This window comes from Amblyomma americanum, chromosome 9 (assembly GCF_052857255.1).
Source record: "Amblyomma americanum isolate KBUSLIRL-KWMA chromosome 9, ASM5285725v1, whole genome shotgun sequence".
Classification (NCBI taxonomy): domain Eukaryota; kingdom Metazoa; phylum Arthropoda; class Arachnida; order Ixodida; family Ixodidae; genus Amblyomma; species Amblyomma americanum.
The window spans coordinates 116,324,622-116,349,833 of NC_135505.1; the positions used below are offsets into that span (position 1 = coordinate 116,324,622).

Below are 25,212 nucleotides of genomic sequence, written 5' to 3' on the forward strand. Positions count from 1 at the left end.
AAGAATTGACGTCAATGGACAACGAAATCACGTGACCCTCCATAGCTCAAATGACCCTTTTAAATGGACCGATTGACCCCGATTCAATGGACCATGCATGTAACGCATAGGGTCCTGTATCGAAATATCTAGTGGGTCATATGAGAGTGATATGGGTCACTTCTTGTACACCTTACAAATCACCTCCTCAACTGCTGACGCCGAGACTGGTGTGACACATGACCACATCGTACATCATCCCCTCAGAAATTGACGCTATGACTCGGATGACACATGACCTTTATGACATCCCCCCTTCCCCCCCCCCCCCCCCTGAACAACAGACGCTACGACTCGGGTGAAATGCGAGCACATGGTACATCACCCTCTAAGAGTTGAATTTATGACTAGGGTGACTCATGACCATTTGGAACATCACCTCATGAACAGTTTACGCTACGACTCGGGTGACACATGACCGCCTGGCACATCACACACTCAGCAGTCGACACGGCGACTCGGGTGAAATACGAGCACATGGCACATCACCCTCTAACAGTTGAAGTTATGACTCGAGTGACTCATGACCACCTGGAACATCACCTCATGAACAGTTTACGCTACGACTCGGGTGACACATGACCGCCTGGCACCCTCAGCAGTAGGCCATAAGACTCGTGTGACGTTATGTGGTCGCCTTTTCAACTCTCTGTGCCATGTCAAGTCTCAACACGTCCTCTCGCACTCAAACACTGCTTGGTAAGGAAGCAACACTGTGCGCACGAAGTAAAACCCAGCAAGAGGGGCTTATCTTTATTTTCTCGCTCATTTGGAGCGCTAGAGAGCATCAACAACTCCCACACGCGCTGACCCTCGCATGTCGCTTGACGAGGCAATTAAAAATAATTACGTCTTTCCGGGCACCACACGCCATTCGCTTAATAATAATAATTGATTTTTGGGGGAAAGGAAATGGCGCAGTATTTGTCTCATATATCGTTGGACACCTGAACCGCACCGTAAAGGAAGGGATAAAGGAGGGAGTGAAAGAAGAAAGGAAGAAAGAGGTGCTGTAGTGGGGGGCTCCGGAATAATTTCGACCACCTGGGGATTCTTAACGTGCACTGACACAGCACAGCACACGGGCGCCTTAGCGTTTCGCCTCCATAAAAACGCTGCCGCCGCGGTCGGGTTCGCTTCAGAATCGCATGTCTCGAACGCCGCCTCGTACAAGAAAGATGAAAAGAAGAAGAGATAAAGAAAGAAAGGAAAAAGCGCAATAGGGGTGGTTTTAGGAAATAAGGCAGAATGAGATATCGATTGCAACGCGTGCCCTGCAGTGTAAGAGAGCAGCTGATGACAGTCCCTCCCTCCCCCTCCCCCCAACATCTGGGCGGACGAGAACGAGCGTGTCGGTGTCGCCTGCATCGCGCGAGGCCGCCTCCTTGGCGGTTGCAGCTGTGCTCTCAATGTCGGAGCCACGCGCATCACTAGCCCCGAAGACGCGGCAGCAGCAGCAGCTGGGGCCAGCTCCCCCAGCGCCGAGAGTCCGTCGTGTTCGCGGGACTTAAACAAAAACTCCAACCCGCCGCGGTGGCTCAGTGGTTAGGGCGCTCGACTACTGATCCGGAGTTCCCGGGTTCGAACCCGACCGCGGCGGCTGCGTTTTTATGGAGGAAAAACGCTAAGGCGCCCGTGTGCTGTGCGATGTCAGTGCACGTTAAAGATCCCCAGGTGGTCGAAATTATTCCGGAGCCCTCCACTACGGCACCTCCTTCTTCCTTTCTTCTTTCACTCCCTCCCTTATCCGTTCCCTTACGGCGTGGTTCAGGTGTCCAACGATATATGAGACAGATACTGCGCCATTTCCTTTCCCCAAAAACCAATTATTATTATTAAACAAAAACTCCGGGAGTGCACTGAAGATTTTCATTTCGCGATCGTGTTATACAGGGCGTCTCACCTAAGTCTACGCAATTTTCAAAAGTAAGCTTTCTGAGTTAGCAGAGCGGTTTTTTCGGCACAGCATTTTCAGTGATGTAGTACATGACATTACAGCTGTGTTAACTAGCAGGCTGGTTAACTAATATTGAATAGTCAACTTTTTAACTATTACTCTTAGGCTCCTTATCTTCTGAGAGGCGTGTACTCTACCGTAAGTAATATGCATACCGGTTTTTAGAATTTCGATAACGCGGTTTACCCTCGACGCTGTGGCCCAACAAATTTCGACTACATCGAGCCAAAATGAATGAGCTTTCGAGAAGCCTTCAGTCAAAGCGAGCCCTCCAGTGCACAAAACTCGTCGAAATAGCCAAAATTCTAGGCTGCAATAAAATATTCTCCAGAATTTAAAGCAATTTAAAAAACAAAAAGGTGACTTCGGTATAGGTTTAAGCGGCAGCAGGCAGTGCTTTCCTGGACGTAGCCATGACAATAGTATTTACAGCAAGAATGTTTGTGCACAGAACTCCAGATGACGCCCCCAAAGGTATCTGTAACATCACATATGTTATCCTAGGGGTGCTATTTGCCTGTAGAAAGCGTTACAAATAGTAGCGACGACGTCACAAAAATGATCGTAGCGAATTTGTTTTACGCAGCGATAGCGTTATAAACTCTTGTGCAGGCATTGCATGCTTAACTAAACATAGGGGCTTTAAGCAGTGGTCAAGTTCATAGTTCTGACATGGCTAAAAACAGCCTCACAGTATTGTTTTCCTTCGCCAACCGTGAATCATGCAGCAGCGGGTAGGTAATGTATTAGACGCACTGTTTTCATTCAGGCTCCCTCAATGCTTGGTCGACAATAAATCTTAAAATTCCCCCACTCATCTGTGCATCATGGTAGTAAGATAAACTCACAGGTTAGCCAAGAAGACTCGAAAGGGGACTTTTCAAATTTCTTTTTCTTTACACGAAGGACGCTTTCAGTAGATGATCTATAGCACATGGAGATGATGCAACATGTCACTGACCTTGAGGCCCCCGAGGCGATGACCAGGTCGTAGTTGCCTGAAGTCTTGCGAAACGGAGTGGCCCACATGTTCCATGGTGCGACAACGCCCGAGGCTTGCCTGAACAATTCGGGGCAGCACCCACCGAGGAACACACTGGCACGCATGCACTTTCCGCGACGCACTACACTCTTTCTTCCTAGGGCAGTTGCAGTGCTGTTTTCGTGGTTCCCCGGAACTTGAGCTTCTTTACGTTGACAAATTTAGCCAGGCTTCTAGAAGTTCAGGCTTTGCGTTGGACTATGAGCTTGACAGTGGATAGTCGTAGTCTGTCGGCATTCAAGAGACTCTAATACTCTTTTCGGAAGTTTCTGGACAGAAAAGAAACTTCACGCGGCAGAAGGCGCTGAACAAGTTACGAGCCACCCAAGTTGGTACCCTCTCACGCTGTCAGATTTTGGGAGGATTATGAGCATTTGCTTATTTCAGCACTGCAGCGGTCTTTTAGTCTTTGCTAGTCCTTAACGTACAAGGTGAATTACTCCTTGGCGGCTGGAAGTTGAGAATGGTGTTCAGTGTTGCCTCTGGAATTAAAGCTTTCTCGCCTTTCAGCATACGTTTGCGTTTAAGTGCAAACAAACAGAACTGGATTTTAACAAATGTCCGTGAAAGATCTTGCTTGACGTTTCGAGTCTAACACTTTCTAGTCACCCCGCTCAATGACCCGCATGCTTTTGGGGAAATGACGCTTCCATAACAAAACTAACAAAGTAAGGCACGCTGAAGGTAACAAAGCGACTTCGGCGTCGTGAATCTTCTTTGTAAAGTACAAATTGATCTGGAAGCATGGATTCAAATGCAACAATGTCGTACTATGAGAGGGTTCCTTCTTGCCGCGTTTGAGATGCGAGTTATTTCAGAACCACTCGACGTCAATGTCCGCTGAATACGGACTACGCGTTTCTATTTACAAGTTTTATAACCACTTGTATGGCGGTGACGTCAGACAAGAAAAAGAAAAACAGCCGTGAAACCGCGGGCGCCCTTTCTGGCGTGAAAACGCTTGCCTGGCTCTTTCGCAAGCGTGCACATTTCGCCGAGCCGTCGCATCTCATCTGTTGACATTCACTGAAGTAGTCACATAGATACACAGAATGGTACGGGAGTGTCCAAAGTGCACAAGTCGCCTTGTTCACGCTTCGATGTGAAGAAGTCTCAAGAGCCGCACTTCTAAAAGCACTTAATCTTTCGGCCCTGTTGTATTTTTTTTTCTTCTTGATAAGCAAGAGCAGGCGCACGTCACGCTCTCGCCATTCTAGTAGATGCGTGATTCATTTGGCATGCAGGATGAATGACCGGAAGAAAAAAAAACACGAATAACGAGAAGCACAGAGCGGTCACTTTTTCTTTAACTCGCCTGGAATGCAAGGTGATTCTTCGAATAGCGTGTTCCAGGACTCGGTATGGCGTTACGAATACTGCGTGAGTATTGGGAGAATACCACCGTCTTTTTTGACGCAAAGCTCGCCCACTCTCTGACAGTGTGAAGTGCGTTCACCCGCGCCACTTTAAAGTGGCAGGTTTCAACGAAGCAAGCTAGCCACGCTACGTTGACAGGATGTGTCGAATATAACGGTGGAGAGACGTGCAAGCTTTTCTGAGCATTCAGGTGAAACGTACGGATACGAAACTTCTTTTCTTGCAGTAGGTGTTCAATGGACGCTGAATTCCTCCCGTCGAAAGCATTTCGGCTGCAGTCTAAAGTTAGCCGACAGCGTCAGACGTAAACCTACATGATCATACTAGGAATGGCCGTACTCTGAGACTGAGAGCGCGTTTGCTTTGGTTGTTATCGACAATCATTGTCGCATAACTTAGGAAGAGATAAGACGACACTTACAGAGGGTTGTTTTATAAGCAAAGGGGATCTGTGATTTCAAACTGCTCAAACGTTCCTCCACACTACTAATCAGGTAAATGAGCTGAACTGATCGTTCCGCGTCAATGGCTATGTACCGTGAGGGCCTTCATCTTTTCTTGTTTCCTTTACTAGGCGGTGGCAGTTCAAATGCGTTCGCAAATGCCTCCACACGTTTCTGGCCTGGGCTTTGAACGCCGTCCGACGCTCATAACTCACCGATCTTAAGCCTTATCACAACAACTTCCGTCAGTAGGCTCTTAGTAAAGCTTGAAGACTTTGTGACAGTCATTCACAAAACGCCGCTTCTAGAAGCTTCTAACACACCACCCGCATCACGCCACTGTCTCACGGTTTCCTTAGGACGCACGGTTGGCTTCTATACACAGACAAGCACTGCTTATTCTTCACCGCGATGCGGCTACCAATCGCCTATCTCCAAGTGGTCACCACTCTCACATCACAGGCACTCCACGACGTGACGTGGCAGTAAATCCGGGCGATCCGCTGGACGCAGCATTCAGGCGCACGTTATCGAGGAGTTTTCAGCTTGTTTGTAGCTCGATGGCGAAGCGCCGAGCGAAGTGCTGTACGACGACTCCAGCTGCATTCGCGAGCGCATACTGATGGCCTTATTGTGAGTTCGCTCCACGACGGTCTAAATGCGAAAGCACTGCCGGGTCATGCGTTCGCGCGCAGCTGCACGCTTGATGACGGAGCGGCTGTCCTCCGATTGTTACTTTTTTTACTTTCTTTAAAAGTGAAAACAGCCGGCTGCCGCCTCCTGTAAGTGCGATCGTAGTTTGCGAACGAAAAAAAGCAACAATAACAAAACCGAGAGGCGATGAGAGCGAACTATCGCAAACTCACGCCTGGAGTTGCTCTACTCAGCTGTGGGCTTGAGAGCGACCAGATGGCTTCCGCTTTACGCATGGCGCTAGGAAAAATCGTTCAAAGGGCGGGATTCGATTTACAAACAGAAGCCAGTGTTTAAGTCTTTAAGTGAGAGTTCTTTTTTGTTGTATTTTTTGTGTTCTCGCGTAGAAAGTGCAATGCGTTGCCTTAACCTTTCGTTCAGCGTCGCAATACCTAATGTGAGTGAATGTGTGCCCGTGTTCTTTTTGACTGGCACAGCGGGAACTTCGCATAGTGATAGTAAAAGGAGCTGATCGCCGTGATTACGACTGTTTAGTTATGGAATGAGAGTGCGTTTTTTTTATTACAACCATTTTATTGCACCCAACTGCATGATCTAATTTTCTGCGTAATGCACTGATATTGCATGTGTTGTGGCTTAAGTTATAGAGTAGCATCATATCGAGCTAGCGCCTCTTGGGTGAGATTTCGTGTTATCGATGATGTTTTGTTTTAATGATCGCGGATTTTTCCCCGTCGTCATTTCTTTCGAAGTATTAAGTAAATGTGTGAATCACTTTGTATGCGTAAGCAACGGAAGAAGAAAACACTGATCTGCAAAAGGAATATGGCCGTGAATAAACAATCTCCTCAATGTGCCTCATGGCGAAAGAAAGTCCAAGATTTCTCGGAGGAACACGCCTCTGACAAGACCGCTATTCGGGCACCTAATCCAAGCAGTCGCTGCTATTCTCGAATAGACATCTCGAAGAGGACATAAACAGGTACGGCCCAGAAGCCAGATGCTCACAAAGCGGAAGACTATATAACTACAAGATATATAACACGTCGAGCCATCCTTCTACTCTGCCACTTTCTCGCTATCCGACGATACTATATTTTTTTTCACAATCCCGTAAGGAGAAAAACAGTATGTATGGGGCTCTTGGATTGCATGGACGCCAACTAGCGACCTCTCCCGTCTTTCTTCGCGTGTTCAGAACGCCTCATTTTTTTGTCCGTTTCAAGCACTTCCAGGCGAAGCTGGCGTTCGGAGTGCTTCTTCGGCTGCTTCGCAGAGAGATTTTTTCCGACCCCATTTTTATGTTTTGCGCTTATGATAATGACATTGGTGATGAGTATTTTTATACGAGGTCATGCTGTGCCACAAAGATGGCCCCATCATGTCATAGTGAAAGAGTGCCACAGACCAATGGACTCAACAGATGACAATCGCTGCCGCGAATATAAAAGGTACGAGTAGTATAGTACCTAACTTTAAATGCCCCCAACATGCACGTGACCGATAAGAGAAGCAGTAGTGGAGGCCTCCAGCATTAATTCCAACCATGTGAAATGAAATAGGTTTCTGTGGAAAGGAAATGGCGGTGTATCTGTCCCACATATATCGGTAGACACCTGAACCGCGCCTTAAGGGAAGGGATAAAGAAGAGATGGAAAGAAGAAAGGAAGAAAGAAGTGCCGTAGTGGAGGGCTCCGGAATAATCTCGACCCCCTGGGGATCTTTAACGTGCAATGACATCGCACAGCACACGGGCGCCTTAGCGTTTCGCCTCCATCGAAACGCGGCCGCCGCGGTCGGGTTCGAACACGGAAACTCCGGATCAGCAGCCGAGTACTCTAACCACTGAGCCACCGCAGCGGTTATCAACCACGTGCAAATCTTCAATCTTCAATTTGCGCTGGCTTCGCACGATGCACTGTCATTTTTGCTTTCCATCTCTAGCGAAATGCGGTCGTATCATCATGCCGCTGAGCCAGCGTGACTAGTTGGATGATTATTCCCGATATTTTATTCTAATCGCATCAAACAGCCCAATGATTTCAATATTAACAGGATTAAACGGTTGTCGTGTGGTTGTAGCGACCGCCGGACATGTGCTGAACTATCAGCAGCTTACACGGCCGTCTAGAGCGCGATACTGCGTTGTTTTCACTTTCTGGAGCTTTATGTAAGCTTAAGGGAGTATCTAGGGTTTGAGTGTTCACACCTTTAAAGCGCCGCTGAAAGACGGGCCTACTGATTGCCTAGAGCTTCAAAGTAATGCTGAGAGAATCTTCTTCTATTCTGGCTTTCTTGACCATGAAAAAAATGCCGCGAGGAAGCGTTTTGAAGCGAAAGCTTCACAACGCTAGCTAGAGCCGCGCTTCGCGGGGCACTAAATTTGACCTTCACCGAGCTAGACGTCATGCATGGCTATAAGTTGGCCCACAGCTAAGCCCTTCAGCCTAACCTTGTGGACCCTCTTGGTGTCGCACCACATGGCCATGAAGTTTGACCTTGACCTTGCGCTGATCTTTGACCTTTGGCATTTAATAACCTTTCAGTCTTGTGCTAAGAAAAGGCGGAGGGGGTCATGTGATTAGTCACGTGGATGATCTCGCGTAACCATTGCTGTGAAGCTTTCGCTGCATACCATGTTTAACTATGCTAAATTTATGCCAATTGTTTTCTTTTTTCTTCATTCTGTGGTGTGTGGTTTCCATATTCAGTTATCCTAAGGGCAATGACGAATTCGCGTCCTGTTAACGTTAACTACGCAGGGCTGTCTGTGACCACAGCCTCATTTCCAAACAATCGGGATGCATATGTGGATATTTATTGTCTTGCTTGAAGCGGTCGTGACCAATTTGAAGTTTCTCGTTTTACTTATTAGCAGCTAGATGTTCAGGAGGCGGGCAGTTGCGAAGTTCTTTCCCTCTTTCTTGATGTTGCTGAGAGGGAAAGAAAATGTTGATGATTGTAATATAATGCAGAACGTCTTCCAGGTTCGACTTGCTCGATCGCATTACTCGATGTCAACTTCGGGAGAGTTAACTGTTTATTTACGCTTAAAAAAACAAATATTACCGAACAGAAGAACATCAAGAAGTAGACTATTTACGGATGATTGCCTCGCAGAAAGATCCTGTCGATTGCGCCAGTTGCGAAGTTTCTTCTCTCTTCTTGTTGTTACGTTCTGGTTGAAATTTTTAAAAGTGTAAATCAATTCAAATCAAAGTTCATTTCCTATATAAGAATAAAGATAGAAGAATCGTAGAAAAAAGCTGCCATTGGGCAGCTGGACGAGTCTACGATCCTAATCCAGTTAACTAGATCCAGCTAACGATCCAGGTAACTCAACCGAAGTTAATTTCGGGTAGTGTGATCGAGCGATTCTAACTAGAAATATGTTCTGAAACCTCTTCTACCATCAGCGACATTCTTCTCTCTCAGAAACATCAAGAGAGAGGGAAAGAAGCTAGCAAATCACGCTGTTAGTTTTCTTGCTACTGAAACGCAACACTGTCTCTGCGTAGCCAGCTAGACTAGTAGAATCCGCTCGGCACGGGAGTTTCGAAGGATTATGTGTAGATACCTACAGCGCCCATAGAGATCCTGGAAGCTAATCCGAGCCAGTAATTTGGTGCACTTTGCTTAAAAAGTAGCAAAAGTGGCGCTTCCTCTTGGATTCATACTCTAAACCCAGCTCAGCCCCATGCATTCCAGAAAGGCAAGGGGACATTCTGAGCGCCATCGATCGCGTAGCGTCAAGCAAAAGAAAGTTAGGACCGCCTTCGTCGCTGTGACTCTTAGGATATTAGAGAATTTTTTAGCTAATTCGAACCCTGATATTTCGCCAATCGTGTTCGTGACCATGCCGGTACCGGAGCTAAAACAAGTGTGCTTACACACTCTTGCACTCATAGGAAGACATAAAAATACACACGCACGTAAACCTGTACCAATGACGCGTGCGTAAGCTGACACGTGCGCAAATGGCGACCAGCTGTCGCACGCGTGCTATATTTGTATCCATCCACTGCAGCACACGTATACACATGTGTGCGGAAATCGATGACGACTTGGATGCTCGGTTCAACGGGGCCTTGCTTCTCCTGTTTCCCACTCTACACAACCTACGCAGCCGTTTTGTGCTTTGTTACGAGGTCAGACACAGTAACGAATGCAGCCTCCTTAAATATGTCGAGACGCGCCAAAGCCATGCAGCACAAAACAGTGCGGAGCGTATTGGACTGTTTGAGTAATGATCGGTTGCTGAGGACCAACTGCGTAGCAGGGAATCCTTAGCGCAATAGTAGCATGGCCTTGAAGATGAGTTGTGTAAACTGTCTTCTTTCCCCTCGACTTCAATACAAAGCACTCTGCGAGAGTCTAGTAAGTACGCTTAGTGAAATAGGCCACTCGAAGTTTATAATAGAGCCTTACGTTGAAAAACACGTAAGGCAATTGATGCTCAGAGCAGGTTGTCAGGAACGCATCCTTCGAGACGATCGCAACAAACGTCGTTTCGCGGTTTCCTGTTGGCTGACACATCTATCTACGGCACTTTTACAGCACTTACTAGAGTACTGATCATGGTATGGTATAATGATCATGGAATAACTGACGCGACTGTGTTCGCATCGTGCTTTGCGCTTCACTCACTTCTCAGCTGAAAAGCCCGGCGGATGGTACCATCAATCCGTACGTACTTATAAAACGTTCATTCAGTATTTTTTGCTGGTTCATTGGTAATGTATCTGTATATGTGTGTAAGACTCGTCTTTGGTGCATCGGACAAAAGGGCCAGGGATCTTTTCCCAAATAAACCATTCACAGGGAATCAATGTTTTGGTATCCCATTTCACAACAACAAAAATAAAGCTAAGGTGAGTTAGTCCAGCCAGTCAGAACTTTCCGGAAGCTTTTTCGTTTTCCTCGACAGGTGGCGTTACTAACACAACAACGCGTCACGAACAACTCGCTCATCGGAAATGCAACAGCAAACAGAGCGTCCGAGTGATTCATAACATCACATTGTCGATGACATCATTAATACACCGGCTGTGGACTTCACTAACACACCATGTCTCCCCTCGTGAACTCTTAACCGATTACACGCTATGAAGGCGCTATAGCGTGACCTTTGAGGTTGCAAAGCGAGCCCCGCTTACAAAAATGGTCTAACGACAATCTATAGACTTCTTATAGGTTCTGTTGTCTTTCTATAGATATTTTTTTGTATATTCATAGCCTATGGACGGTCTACTAAAAGTATATGGTACATAAATGTATAGATTGTCTATAGTATTGCCTATAGGCAGTTCTTTAGGGTTTGCCTATAGAGAGTCTATAGACTTTACAGGCAGAAGTCTATGGACAGTCTTTAGAGTGTCTAAAGAAATTTCTGTAATGGCCCGCTTAAAGACCTTGTGCAAGCTATGTCTATCACTGTAAAGAGCCTCTTCTTCATCCGGGCATCTAAAAGGAAGAGACGTTGATCAACTTACCTACAGAGCAGCCAGTCCAGCACAGCAGGCGCAATATGAAAAAGAGTAAAAGAAATAGAGAACGATATGCGTGAGTGGGAAACAACCACATTGACTGTAAAGTCACAGCTTTCCAGTTGCCAGCTTCTCAGAGGTATAAAGTACAGGTGCATGAAAAAAAGAGTGAAGAGCTGAAGAAGGAATCTATTACCAGACGAAAGTGCTCGTAGCCCACTCCAAAGCTTACTTTGTTGCAGCACAACACTTTCAATAGAGGCGTGGGCCGAACGGACAGCTTTTAAAAGCTTTTTACTGCCACCGGAAGCAGGTATGCTTATCTGACCGCGTCCCGTTAATGTTAGTTTCAGGCTTGGATTTCTCTTTCTCGCTAAAAAAAAGAAGTCAAGTTCATATTCCACAGAGTATAACAAACTGTCACTTACTCTCAATAAATACTATTTGCAAACTCAAAAGTTCCAAAGAAATAAACCATAATTTATTTAGTGCTTGTGCTGGCTTTGCATTGCACATAGACTATAGGACACGTCATGGCGAAAGAGTGCGGATTAATTGCAAGCACACAGAGCTTTCTAACTCATACTGACTTCGCGCAGCACAAATGCGTTTCTGCCTGTCGCATCCACTAAAGCACGGGCAGTGATACTGATATTCGAGCGTGCGACGCGACCTTGTGACTGGTAGCATAGAGCTTCAGCCGCTACTGAAAGGGATATATTACGCTGGACAGGCTCGTAAACGGTGCGTGCAAATCCTTTAAAGATTGATTTATTCAACTTTGTTCATTCTAGCCTAGCGGTGGCTTTAAATGGTTTGAGCATCTGGCTGACAAGGCTGTAAACAGAAATGAGTAAAAGGGAATAATTTGACCTCTGGCGCACTACCCTTTATAAACGGGAGTGAGCTAGAGGACAGCTTTCTCCCTTTTTACTCCCATATAGGTGTATTCGTGTTTAGAGCGTAAGTGCGGGGATAGCCACCGATGATGCAATGGCTACTACCTTTCCCTTGGCCTGGTGCTTGGCTTATCTGGGGTGTTATGCTTGAAAAAGGAGTCTTTGACCCCATCTTGTGTAGACAAAATATCTTGTGCCATGGCACTCTTTGGTCACAGATGCCATTGCGCCACAAGACTTCAGTATCATCGCCAACTTTATGCGTTCTAAAGGAAGAAAAATGAGTTCAGTCGGCCGTGCACAAATGTCTTGGTTTCCTACGCGCGCGCAAAAAAAAAGGAGCTAAGAACGTAGTAAGTGGTTGTTTCCGCGACTTCCCAGTACACGTCTTCGTCGACAGGCCGCATGAGAGCTTCAAACAACTCCCACGCCGCCACACCGGCTCTGCTGACTCCAATGGGGCTGAAAAATGCCCGCATCTATAGCCTGGATTTCGGCAGATCCGGTCCAACCGGAAGAAAGCAGTGCGCCTTCCGGTTCCGGCCAGTTGTCCGCGTCACGCGGGCATTGGACGGAGCGGTAGCTGCGACGGCCCTCGCGGAAGCCAGACCCGCCGAGGATGGGACTCCCAAGTAAATGTGTCTTTTCCGGCAGGCGCAAAAAACAACAAAAAACAAACAAAGCAGGAAAACGAGACAATCATGTACTGAGAAAAGCTAAGTTAGGAGGATTTAGTCAGGCTGACCATGCTTGCTATCACCGTTCCATCGAAGATGCCCTTACGAGGAGGAGGAGGACTTTAATGGAACAGGAGAGGTCTGCCCTTACGAGTACCACTAGGCTCCTCATCGGTGCAATCGATACAGAAGGCCGATAAGAAGCCATAGCGTCGGTGAAAACAAATACAAGAAAAGAAGATAAAAAGATGCAAGATTAACATAAATAACAGGACAACCATTTTCTCCTCTATAATGTGGCTGAAAAATTGGAGGGGTCACTTAAGCTTCGGCTTAAAGGTATGACGCATGATGCGATACAGCGCGAATAAAGACGGGGACGAAGCGAGACAAGACACCACAGCGCTGTATCGCATCATGTCTTCGTCCCCGTCTTTATTCGCGCTGTATCGCATCATGGAAAATTACCAACTAGCCCGATCTGCCACTCTTGCAAGGTATGACGCGACAGCGCATTGGGTAATTACAATCATTCTCTGCTTTGCATTCACAGATCCCTGGGAGTCCTCATACCGCTCCTGGCGCAGCGGTGCTGCCGCTAAGCAATGCGCCACTGCCCTGCGATGGCAGGTGCTCCCAGCGGTGGGCCTTGTTTGAACTAGGCTGCTCTTTCCGAAATACCAATCATTAACTGCCACTTTCCAAGGTGGGAAGCTTTCCCACTATCTGGTGGGCAGGTTGTGATGACGGGGCACGCTGACGTGACCTTCGTAGGCGTACTGCCTTCTAGGTTGAGTTATTTATTTATTTATTATATACTGCAGACCCTTGGGTCCAAGCAGAGGGGTATTAGAATATATACAAATAATAGGGAACAAATTAGGAACAAACAAGTACACATTTATACAATTATTAGTCATACTGTAGCCAGTAGAGTTGAGTAGAGTTGAGTTGAGGTGTTGAATGCTACAGGTGAGATTAGCCTTGCTTATTCTGCCGGCAATTGCTCCACCGTAGCGCCGCTTCTATGTTAATAATGTGCTAAAACCTGTGGGATCTGTCCCGCTATGCGCACAGCCACTTATAATAGTACATATTCCACTCTCGCAGTCACAATCTACGCACACGTTCACTCACAGCAGTACAAAGTCCACCCCAGAGGTCACCATCTATGCACATATTCAGTCACAGTAGAACATAGTCCATTGCAGTTCCATAATTCATACACACATTCACTTACAGTATAACGTAGTCCACTCCAGAAGTCACCATCTGCGCACACATTCAATCACACTAGACCATAGTCCGTTCCTGCTGCGACCATTTAGAAACAAGTCCAGTGTCCTGCAGAAATGTTAAAAGAAGGCTAGGTTGCTCTCTGGGCCGCGCCTGTCAGAGCCATGATCATGATTTTTCGCTCATAACGCTGACACCGGATTTTCTGTATAACGGGGCCTGTAACCCTGTCGCGTTAATATATCTTTATATGGTTTCAGCAGGAAGACTCTAGATCTACTTTGGGAATTTTTTTTAAAACATTAATGTCCACGCACCGAAAACGAAAGAGCAACTCTGTCACAGGTAGCATTTGAGAACATTGGATGTTTTAATCACCGGTGGTTCGCTACATCATGTCTAGCAATTTTGGGCAAAAAGTTTGAAAACTTGAAAATTGTAAGATACCTTTAGGGCAGTATTGAAGGGAATGGTCCATTCTTCTGATATGTAGAAACTCTTTCTTTTAAAATGTTTACATCGGTCGCATCGAACAGTGAATGCTCCGATAGAAAACCAATGGGGAACGCTTTTGACGACTGCAAAAACGTTAATAGAGAGAAAAAAAATTCAAGACTGCCGTAGGGTGATCTGCGGATATATCGATTGTTAGAGTGAAATCTTACATTATATGAAACATTTGCGTTCATAAAAGGCTTCCCGTTCAAAGATGCTTTTCTCCGGAATTGCTGGGTATGTACACAGAGTGTAGCCATGAGCGCTTAGCCTCTATCAAAATTCGTACGCCGAGGCCGGGTTCGTTACGAGAGGCCTATTCCGTAGAATAATAATTGTTTTTTTTTTGGGGGGGGGGGGGGAAAGGGAATGACGCAGTATCTGTCTCATATATCGTTCGACACCTGAACCGCGCCGTAAGGGAAGGGATAAAGGAGGGAGTGATAGAAGAAAGGAAGAGAGAAGTGCCGTAGTGGAGGGCTCCGGAATAATTTCCACCACCTGGGGATCTTTAACGTGCACTGACATCACACAGCACACGGGCGCTTTAGCGTTTCGCCTCCACCGAAACGCGACCGCCGCGGTCGGGTTCGAACACGGGAACTCCGGATCAGTTGTCGGGCGCCCTAACCACTGAGAAACCACCGCGGGTTCCGCAGAAGGCCAGAGTCACTAATTCACCGCGGCGGCTGTTAAAAAAAGCAAAAATATCGCATATAGAAGAAGAGGAAATTTCACAAATAACAGTCTGGATGCCTGAAATTTATCGTCCAAAACAAAAATTACTTTGGGATTTCAACTGGCATGCGGCTATTTCGACGAGTTGCTTGCACTGGAAAGGCTCCAATGCCTGCAAGCCTCTCGAAAGTACATGTATTTTGGCGCGATATAGTCAAAATTTGTTGGGCCGTAGCGCCGAGGGTAATCGCGTTTTCGAAATTCTAAAAACTGATATGGATTTTATTTGTGGGCTGCACGCCCCTGCATAATAAAGCGGCCAAACAGTAACAGCAAAAACTTAAGTATTTAATATTAGTGCACCAGCCTGCTAGTTAGAACGTCTTTGTTGTATTCTGATGTACTACGCCGATGACAATGCTATGTCGAAAAAGCGCTCTTGTAACTAAAAAAAGACATTTAGAAATTGAGTAATCTCGCAGGTGAAACACCCTTTATAATGCTATCTCAATCAGCCACAGTTTGCAATAGAAGAAACGCCGAAAAACCTGACTGAGAGTGATTTGGTGTAGTAGGGCCAAAGTTGGGTTTTAATGATCGTGCTCGCACAAACTCCCACGTGACCACGGCAATATTTATGAGCGCGCACGACAGCCGTGAGAGTTTTGTGCCGCGCCGAACTCGTTTATTACTGTCATGGAAAAGCCTCACGTTCAATGGTCATAGACAGTTGGAAAGTAAGCCGACTCTCAGTGCTGTAGAGCGTTTAACGGGATTCCCAGACAGTACGAATTAGGCCACAGGTAGAACTCATCTGAAAGCACATTCGTGTATGCCATCCTAATGCACCGCCAACGAACTTCTACAGCGGGAGCTGAACCTCGTTGATTCTGACAGGTGGGAAGCGAGCAGGTGACCCCACAAGCGATGTCTTTAAACTAAGCCCGAATCATTAAGGCGGTTTGGTTAAATTAATCTGCGCTATGACCCGGGCGCGAGATGAAGACCATAGTAAAGGTGACAACAAACTTTTTTAGGGGATCAAAGCAGTAGGCGGAAGTACCGTAGGAAAGTTGGAAACATATGCCTGAAGAAAGTCGCTAAGCGCATCTGTATGCTTTTTGTTAATAAGAACGGCCTGTTTGACTGGTTGCATAATAATAATAATAATAATAATAATAATAATAATAATAATAATAATAATAATAATAATAATAATAATAATAATAATAATAATAATAATAATAATAATAATAATAATAATAATAATAATAATAATAATAATTCGTTTTGGGGGAAAGGAAATGGCGAAGTATCTGTCTCATATATCGTTGGACACCTTAACCGCGCCGTAAGGGAAGGGATAAAGGAGGGAGTGAAAGAAGAAAGGAAGAAGAGGTGCCGTAGTGGAGGGCTCCGGAATAATTGCGACCACCTGGGGATCTTTAACGCGCACTGACATCGCACAGCACACGGGCGCCTTAGCGTTTTTCCTCCATAAAAACGCAGCCGCCGCGGTCGGGTTCGAACCCGGGAACTCCGGATCTGTAGTCGAGCGCCCTAACCACTGAGCCACCGCGGCGGGTCAAAATGTCAATACCAATTACATGTTCGTTGGTTTTCGGTAACTATATGGTTAGACGAGTGCTTCCGGTCACTGACTTCCTCGTTATTATTGGTAGCGTGATATGTTTGACCATATGTCCGAGCGGTTACCTTAGTATTTGACTAGCTTAACAAGCATGTTTTTATATCTTCCTGATTGAGACAGAGTCACAAGTGGACAATTTGACACCACGATTCGCAAAACAGTGGCGATTTTTCGGGCGGTCGGTATGACCATAAAGCACTCGCAATGCACTTTAGCCCACTTCAGTTGTACAAAGATACCATTCACTGCACGCAAACTGTTAGAAGAAAAAAAGAGAATGATAGATCAGGCTTTTAGCTTTGCACTGCAAGGGTACAAGACAACAAGGTGAAAGCAGCGCAAAACCTGCTGAAAGATGCAACGTCTCAACTCCTTCGGGGAAGCTGGCGCATGGCGAAGAAACCCTCGCGTCGCTGCGAGGTGCGGGGATCATATCACGCTCCGTTAGGTTAAGCCGCTGAGCACTCATCCCCGGGTCCCAGGGCGAACTCCTCCGTCCTGGAGCTGTGTCGATTATTCACATCGAGAAGGCAGGCGCTGCAACAGCAATGCCAGATCAGCGGCCAAATGCAGCACGGAAGGGTTGCTTGTACGCCTCAATGGCTGCCGGATTTTTTTTGTTTTGCCGTAACGGTTGCACAACGATGGTGCTACGTTTTTTTTTTGACGCAAGGGCATCTAAGGCTAAACAGGGCCAAACACGAGGTTTTCGGTCGACTCAAGCCAAAATATGTACTAAATATGTTAAAATCAACATCGGGTGTATAGGGCCTAAGAGTAGTGAGTGTGTGCATGGTTAAAGTGTGTCAAGACGGTATGTAAGTTCGATGGAATGTCCTAAAATGGTGTATAGCTTATCAAAAATTGTTATAAGACTCGTTACATATAAAATACGAAGCAAGGCAGCCTAAACCATAACCCTTGCTTCAGCAAAAAGGGCGAGGCATCTGGCAGCTAAGGCTAAGCTCAGCATTCTCCTTAGCAATGAGGAGGGACTGAGGTTACATGGAACAAGAGATCTCTTGTAAAAACCTACACGAGTTAAAACTTTAAAAACTTTATCCGATGAAAACATGCGGTCATCACCTAAAAATAAAGACGGGTGCATTGGTATATTTAATGTGTATATTTCTGGGAAGTGCCGTCTTCTTTCTGTCTCCAACCTTGGTCACTTGATTAATACGGGCATGATTGAGGTGCGGGCTCCACGTACATCTCGCGCATTGTGGTGTCGGTGTATTCTTTAAAAGATGCGAGTGTGTGATGTATAGTATGCCCTATCCTCACTCTGCAGATAGCAACTTCTTTGAACCTATTTTGTTTTTCTTTGGCCTACATTCTAAAACTTGGTTTTATTGTGTACATTTTATCGTATATTTCTGCGTCCCAAACCTGCTGCCACTCTTTACGGAGTGCAGTCCTAATATGTGGCCCGAGGTCCTGGTATGAAAGTTGTTTTATGTCCATCTCAATCAGTTCAGCTCCTCATGCTGCAAGCCTACCAGATTCATTCACATTTATTACGCAGTGACCGAGCACCCAGCATACTGTAACTTTAAGGTTCAATGTTCGTACGGACATAAGACATTTCAAGAGGGAATTCATCACAGGGTTTTTACAGGGCTTCCCAGAAGACAGGGCCATTACCATACTATGTGCGTACGGACATAAGGCAAATGCCTTATGTCAAGAGGGAATCATCACAGGGATTTACAGGGCTTCTCAGAAGACAGGGCCATAAGCATACTTAAGGAATCTGAGTAAAGTGAATCTGAGTAAGGAATCTGAATAAATCTGTCTAAAGCTTGGGACTTTCTATTCAAGGATGAATCTAACAGCCATCAGAATACCATGGAATTCCGCAGTTAAATAAACAGTTGCATAAGATAACTTCTCAAGGTTAAGCATCCTCATCGGCTCCGTTGACGTATACGACATTTCGCGTTTGCCAGCAAGAGTGTTAAGCACGTGGGCCTGCACTATTAACATTTACTACAGTCGGATACAACTCAAGAACGAAGCGGCTTTTTCCCCGTCAAAGGACCCTCTTCCAGCCAATGGCGTCGACCGACTATCATGACCCTGCTAGCGTGACAATGCAGAGAGGGAACAATCCCCGACCATGGAGGGAGGGTACTCTCCGCTTTCATCTACCACTGCCTGGTTTGTCATACTAGCAGGCTCGTGGGAATCGGTCGAAGCCATTGGCTGGAAGAGGGTCCTTTGACGGGGAAAAGCCGCTTCGTTCTTGAGTTTTATCCCACTATAGAATCCTTGATAGCATTCCCGGTAAGTATACAATGATGAATTCATTACTAGGTGCACTCTGTTCGTGCGCTTTACTTTGTCACCGGATCTGTCTGTCTGTCTGTTGTTGCCAGGAAGAACGAAAAGGAAAGTGCACAGGTCTGCTCACTGGCTCAAGACGAGCCACAATCGCTACCACGTGCAGATAGTAGGAGAGTTGAAGGATGGGATAGAAAGACAGGATAGTAAAGACGCGCTAAAGACAAGGCCGACCCCGGAGATAGTGCAATACCGGGCCAACCGGTGGCGGGAGTGAAGCAACCTTCAAACTTCCCGCCACATTTCCAAAAATAAGTCCAATTGGACCCGTAACAGATACTCTACGGGGTCCGGACATTCGCTCTTGTCACCGGATCCCATGCACTGCTTGCGTAACAGATTTTGCCCGTTATATACTCACAGGTGTTCAGACTCATAGGTTGCAAAACTCTTTAGTACCATTTCTTGTTTCAATATTTCATTTATAAAAATGCGTTTACGATCGATCGCTGTTGAAAACAGTAGTAGGGTTTTAACGTAAACTGAGTAGACGTGTGAAAGCATATTTAGCCTGGTTGGCTCATGGTTGTGCTTTGCTGGGTTGTCGACATGTCTGGCGACGATATTAGAGCTGAGCTTATCTGTTCGCGCCGCAGATGGAAGTTGATGAAGACGACGATGTGCAGGGCACAGCGCGAGTGTGTTGCAGTTTAACACGAGGCGTGATCGGCTGCGGCGGTAGCATAAGAAGTGCACATTCGCCTGACACGTTTTAAAACACTGGAGTCAAGGAACTCTAGAAAAGGCTGCCGATACAAAGGGAACAAATACTCTGTAAGTGCCTGAGTCATCTGCCTTCTGGAGAGGCTGTACAGGTAGTCCAAAGAAATGCGCACAGTGAGGAAATCGAAGGTGTCAGCAACTTCCTTAAGGAATCCCCATAAAGGCCTCTCACGAGTGTGTCCCGTCGGTGCGAATAGGAAAGGCAAATGAGCACTCAGACGCGTAATAAGCACAGCAACTAAAACGTTCATTAAACTGCACACATCCACGCTGCCTGTGAAGGCATGGCTTCATGCGAAAGAGATGCTTGCGCCATGGACAGTGAATTGCCACCTGTGCAATACACCTGAGAAAATTTACCATTGTTTTATTCTGTGCATTGATGCTATATTCTTCCGGGATATATTACAACAAGCAATTAAGAGGAACATTGACATCACACCCTGCAGTATCCATTTTTTGCCCGTAGAGAAAAACTGTGTTGTGCCATATGATGATTTATTTATGTTGCTGGGACTATTCAGTCTCTGGAAGAGCCGCATGATGGACCGCCACGGAGAATTACCACGGTCGTCGAAATCTTTGTTTCGTGAACAATGCGCTTTGGTGCGGGGTGTATATGATTCCCTGGATGAGCCGCCTAGCTGCTTCCCCTATCTGGATGCATGTGTGTGCCTCCCAGACTCTTGATGTTTTGGAAGGAGGGTTCATGCAGGGGTAAGGTGGCCTGGTGTCTTGTGGCGTAAGCGTGCTTACACTTTTCTTTTCGGCACTATTTCCATGCAATAAAGAAAGAAAAACTGCGGCGATAGCAGAGTGCTCTTGGCTATTCTTATGCTAGATTTGTCCAAGGTGATCCTCAAGGTCACCCTCCCTTTGGTTACAGCTGGTGCGGAGCTGCGCCGAACTTACCCGAGCTTCCTCCCATTGGCTGCAGCTTGCGCAACGCTCCTCCGAACTAAGCCGAGTTACTCCGAGGCTTCACACAAGATTCTCGGTTGGGACCACGTTAACTAGTGCTAAAAGGCATGCTTTATATTCCTATTTTCTGTTAATTTTTTTGTTAAGGAACAGCTTGGCGTAGCATCGTTCTCCTACGTATTTGTGTACAGTAGTGCGCAGTTTCAACCCCTGCAAAAGTAGCAGTCGACGCGAATGCTAGGCACCAAGTTCTTTTATATGTTCATCTAAATAATAAATAAAAATACATGTGACGGTCCAAAAATAGAAGGTCTGGCTACATGCCACTGGTGAACACGTGGTTCAAGTGAGGGGGAGGAGGAAGGAATGTAGCTGCGGCCCCTCTCCTAAACGTTTTCCATTGAGAAACCGCATTCCCACCCCCTTTTTTTTCGCAAAAGAAAGTGCTGAAAACGAATTGTGGAATCGGAGGAAATGGTATGAGGCTCTGAAGCGTATGGTCTTTTTTTGTTCAAGCTACAGTTTTGTCGCTAGACCGGGTGCTAAGTGGGTCCCTGTGGCGCCATCTCCGCGGGAATTGTGCGTTCAAACACAAGAACGCGCTTTTCTTCACGATGACATTCATGATCACTTTCGACATAGTCTCTGAAAAGCTATTCACGCATCGTCACTGGTGCTGGAACCATGTCTTCTTCGATTTTTTGGAGACAATAGAAACATTGTTGCGAATGTATTTAAAGTTTTTGTTTCTACCTATGCTTTATGACCTCACCAATTTCTCTGTGGTGTCTATAATTTAGAGACTGAAAAAATGAACACGTCGACAACCAAACTCTGGAAAAACAATGCGAGGATCATTACTTCCCGCCCTACCTGCTGTTCTGCTTCTCTGTTTACTACGAGAGCAATAAGAGCCTAATTGGGAAAACAAATGTGTCGGTCATAACATTCGCCCATTGGCTGGTGGGAAGTCACGTCATCAGTGCGGACAATTCGCATTGGCTGTTGGAGGGAAGCGACGTTCTCTGTGCGGATAATAGCAATTGGCTAGAGTGAAGTGACGTCACTTCAAGTAAAGGCGTCAACAACTTGTAATGCTGATGAATTTCCAACACATGGTAATTAGGCGCTCCTGTGAATTTATTCATGTTGAACAGTGTTTCAGCATTACGCAGTTGTTGACTTGCCGACTACGGTTGACGGCAGCACTTTGTGCTGAGCCATAACAAGGTTCAAAAGAAAACAATAGCGCCGAAAAGCTGGCGTGCAGCACGAAACTCTGCACGCTTTCTAAATCCGTTGTCCCATTGTCCTAAAGGCTGACTGATGGGCAAAAACAAGACCCAGACGGCCCAGAAACACGAATACGAGTGATCGGCAGGCGGAAAAATCGACCGCACCTCAGACGGCCGGCGTCAGTTGGGTTACAATAGACGCGCGCAGACGGAAAGCAAATAAAGATTTCAAACCACTCAAGTTTCTGATACAGGCACAAAGCATGTCGGCCAGCTAGCTTTGCCGGGGATTGTTATAAATTTTTTCTGACCCATTTGGCAGGCAATGAATGCCTAGTGCATACTCCACGAGTCTCGACAGTACAGGTCAGAATGAAGATTCTGACATGACATGAAGCTAACGTAACAATACGCCGAAGAAGCAAAAAAAAAACACGAAAAAGGCATTGTTTCACATGGGGCCTTCACGTATCCCTCCTGTTAAAATATACTTTGTTTTTGTTCTCATCTCAAGTTAGGTTTGGTTTGGTTTATGAGGGTTTAACGTCCCAAAGCGACTCAGGCTATGCGAGACGCCGTAGTGAAGGTCTCCGGAAATTTGGACCACCTGGGGTTTTTTTGACGTGCACTGACATCGCACAGTACACGGGCCTCTAGAATTTCGCCTCCATCTAAATTCGACCGCCGCGGCCGGGTTCGAACCCGCGTCTTTCGGGCCAGCAGCCGAGCGCCATAACCACTGAGCCACCGCGGCGGCCTCTAGTTAGGATTCACGAGTATGAGGTCATGGTGACACGTCGTAAGCAGTTATTTTTTTTTCTGAGCGACATTTCAGATATGCTAATATACAAAATTCATATGCGGTATTGTGCTGTGTCTATATTATTTAGTCTCTGCTTACACACAGCGTTACCACCTATAAAACACGTGTTGACCTAGTAGAGCTTGGTTAGTATTGACACGTGTACTTATCTTTATCGGGCGACTACGTTTCGCCGCCTAACAAGTGTTATCGCACAGTGCGGGACGCGCCGGCATCTATCCGAAGTTTCTGGCAAGTCATTGATGCTTCTATTCGCTGTCTGTTGTAGCCGAACCTTATGTTATCTGATTTCATCGCCCGACGCGAATGGTGTAGAACTTTGTGGAAGGCACGCGGGTCCCAACGATTAGTCTGGAACATTCGACGACTGCTATATAACAGCCGACGCGCTTGACCCGCGGATCAGATTTTCGACGATCGCCGACCGTGCTCGCCGCTACCGTTGTGCTGAGTTTGCCCTGGGTTGGTCGCGGTAACGGGTATCATCCCCTTACCCAGTTATGTACACATCTGGGAACAAGTGTTGTACGCGCATGGTAACTTTCCCCTTCCATTTAACCCCCCCCCCCCCCACCCCAGCCTTCCCCTCTTTTAAACCATCGCGTACTGAGATGTATGTTTAATTTGGAAACATGCCGCGCCATGGTCTTCATTGTATATAGATTGTTGGCCTGTTCCGTTTCTGTTTGTATTGTGCATATTGGTGACTGGTTTGCGCATATTTTGCCTCTTTTTGAAATTACATTATGTACTGTTCGTGACTGCCAGTGTTCTTATGTAAATGTGGTCTGGTGTACCAATAAATTCTCTTTATACCGTTGTGCTGTAAGTGTAGCCTCTTTTGTGGGCACAGGTTCGCCCAATATAAGTTAGTTTTGTCTTTCACAGTATTGCTACCGTGTTCTTCAACGTCACCACCACGTGACAATATAAAGGTCGCGAGGCAGTGATTACCAATCAAGCGCAAACTTAGTATCACCAGGAGCTCCGGGATCGGGCCGGTCTGAGTCACCTTCTAATCATGGAGCCGGGTTCGCAAATAAGGCCCGTCGATGTTTGCACACAAGAGCAGTCGGGAGCAGCTCGCCGCCCGTGGCTTGAGGACACGGGAAGCAGAACAGCATTCCGAAGGGCCTCTCAACAAATGAACTTCTCTGCTGCAAAACCGAGAGGATCTCTAGTGCTACCCCCTCAGCCAAAAGAGGAGGTAAGGGGAGGGGAGGGGGGTTGCACATGCCTCTCCTTTGACGTTGGAAAACGATAAAGCATACACACAGTGCTCCGCGCACTTTACGCGTGGAACCCCCTCTTGGGAAAATACATACACGCACTCACACAGACAGTGAGTGAGAGGGCCATGATCAAAAGAACCACTCTTCCTTTTGAGCTAGGCGGCAACCTTTTTACTTGCCCACTGAACTTGAAACTCAGTCTCTCCGCAACACAAATGGAGAAATGATGGGCCTGCAGTCCCTTTATACGCTGATATTTATCTTTCTTTTCCTATCTTTCGTTCTAACCGTGGAGTTACTTTCACTGCGCTTCTTCTATCGTTGTCGCTTTATTTCTTTGTGCTTTGCTTTGTTGACTCGCAGCAACAGTACTTTCTCGAGCAGAGCGGCAGTTTACGTGGGCGGAGTTTGGACTGCGCGCGACCGACTTGGAAAGCTATGCGCAACGCTGGAACAAGTTTTTATTCACTCAGATCTTCAGTGTATTTTTTTACTCCAGCCGATTTTGCGGGATGCCGGCTGTTACTCATGTCCCCCCCCCCCCCCCCCCCCTCTCCCTGTGGCTGCGAGAACTGAAATTCAGCAGCTGTTGTCCAGCGCGGCGGTGTGGGACAGGATGGGGGGGTTTAGCGCCCAGCGTTTTGTTTGGCGAAAGACGAGTTAAGCCTTTTTTGTATAGCTCGAATGATGTATACAGCGACAATAACAACAAAAAGAACACGGAGCCACGGCAGTTGCTGTCAGCGGTTATGGCGCTCGGCTGCTGACTCGAAAGACGCGGGTTCAGTCCCGGCCGCGCCGGTCGAATTTGGATAGAGGCGAAATTCTAGAGGCCCGTGTACTGTGCGATGTCGGTGCACGTTAAAGAGCCCCAGGTGGTCGAAATTTCCGGAGCCCTTCACTACGGCGTCCCTCATAGCCTGAGTCGCTTTGGGACGTTAAACTCCCTTAAACCAAACTAAGCCAATAGCTATACGAAGTACTAAGCGTGAGCCAATGCATAGCATCAAATTTTGGCGCACTGCTCGCTACACAACACACACACAGTTAGCAGCTTGAGGACTTTGTCCAAAAGTGGGAAATTTTATTTTATTTCAATCCACGTATCTATTGTAATCCTAAAGCTATGTTCTTGCGGCTGCCTTTTTTTTTTTTGCTGAATTCGCATTGTAAAGCTTACTTGGCTAAAAATAAATATTTCTTTCTCTGGAAATTAAGCAGCGGCATATTCTGACAAATACACAGAAAGACGTGACAGGACGGGTGCTGATTCCGACTAAGTCCTGTCATGTCTTTAT

General features: G+C 46.5%; 1 protein-coding gene and 1 pseudogene across 3 annotated transcripts in view; both read right to left on the minus strand.

Moving 5' to 3' along the window:
* The window catches only part of rdgA (retinal degeneration A), a 499,400-nt gene that overhangs the window by 259,993 nt on the left and 214,195 nt on the right, over nt 1-25,212 (minus strand). The window contains exon 1 of one of the 3 annotated variants that reach the window (XM_077637008.1): nt 2,958-5,479. The exons of the other annotated variants lie outside the window; for them this stretch is intronic. Coding sequence (XP_077493134.1) covers nt 2,958-3,103 — 146 coding nt within the window. The 5' untranslated portion in view covers nt 3,104-5,479. Of the gene's footprint in view, nt 1-2,957; nt 5,480-25,212 lie in introns of those variants that run through there. 3 annotated transcript variants of the gene reach the window in all.
* LOC144105810 (U2 spliceosomal RNA) lies at nt 19,140-19,278 on the minus strand (annotated as a pseudogene).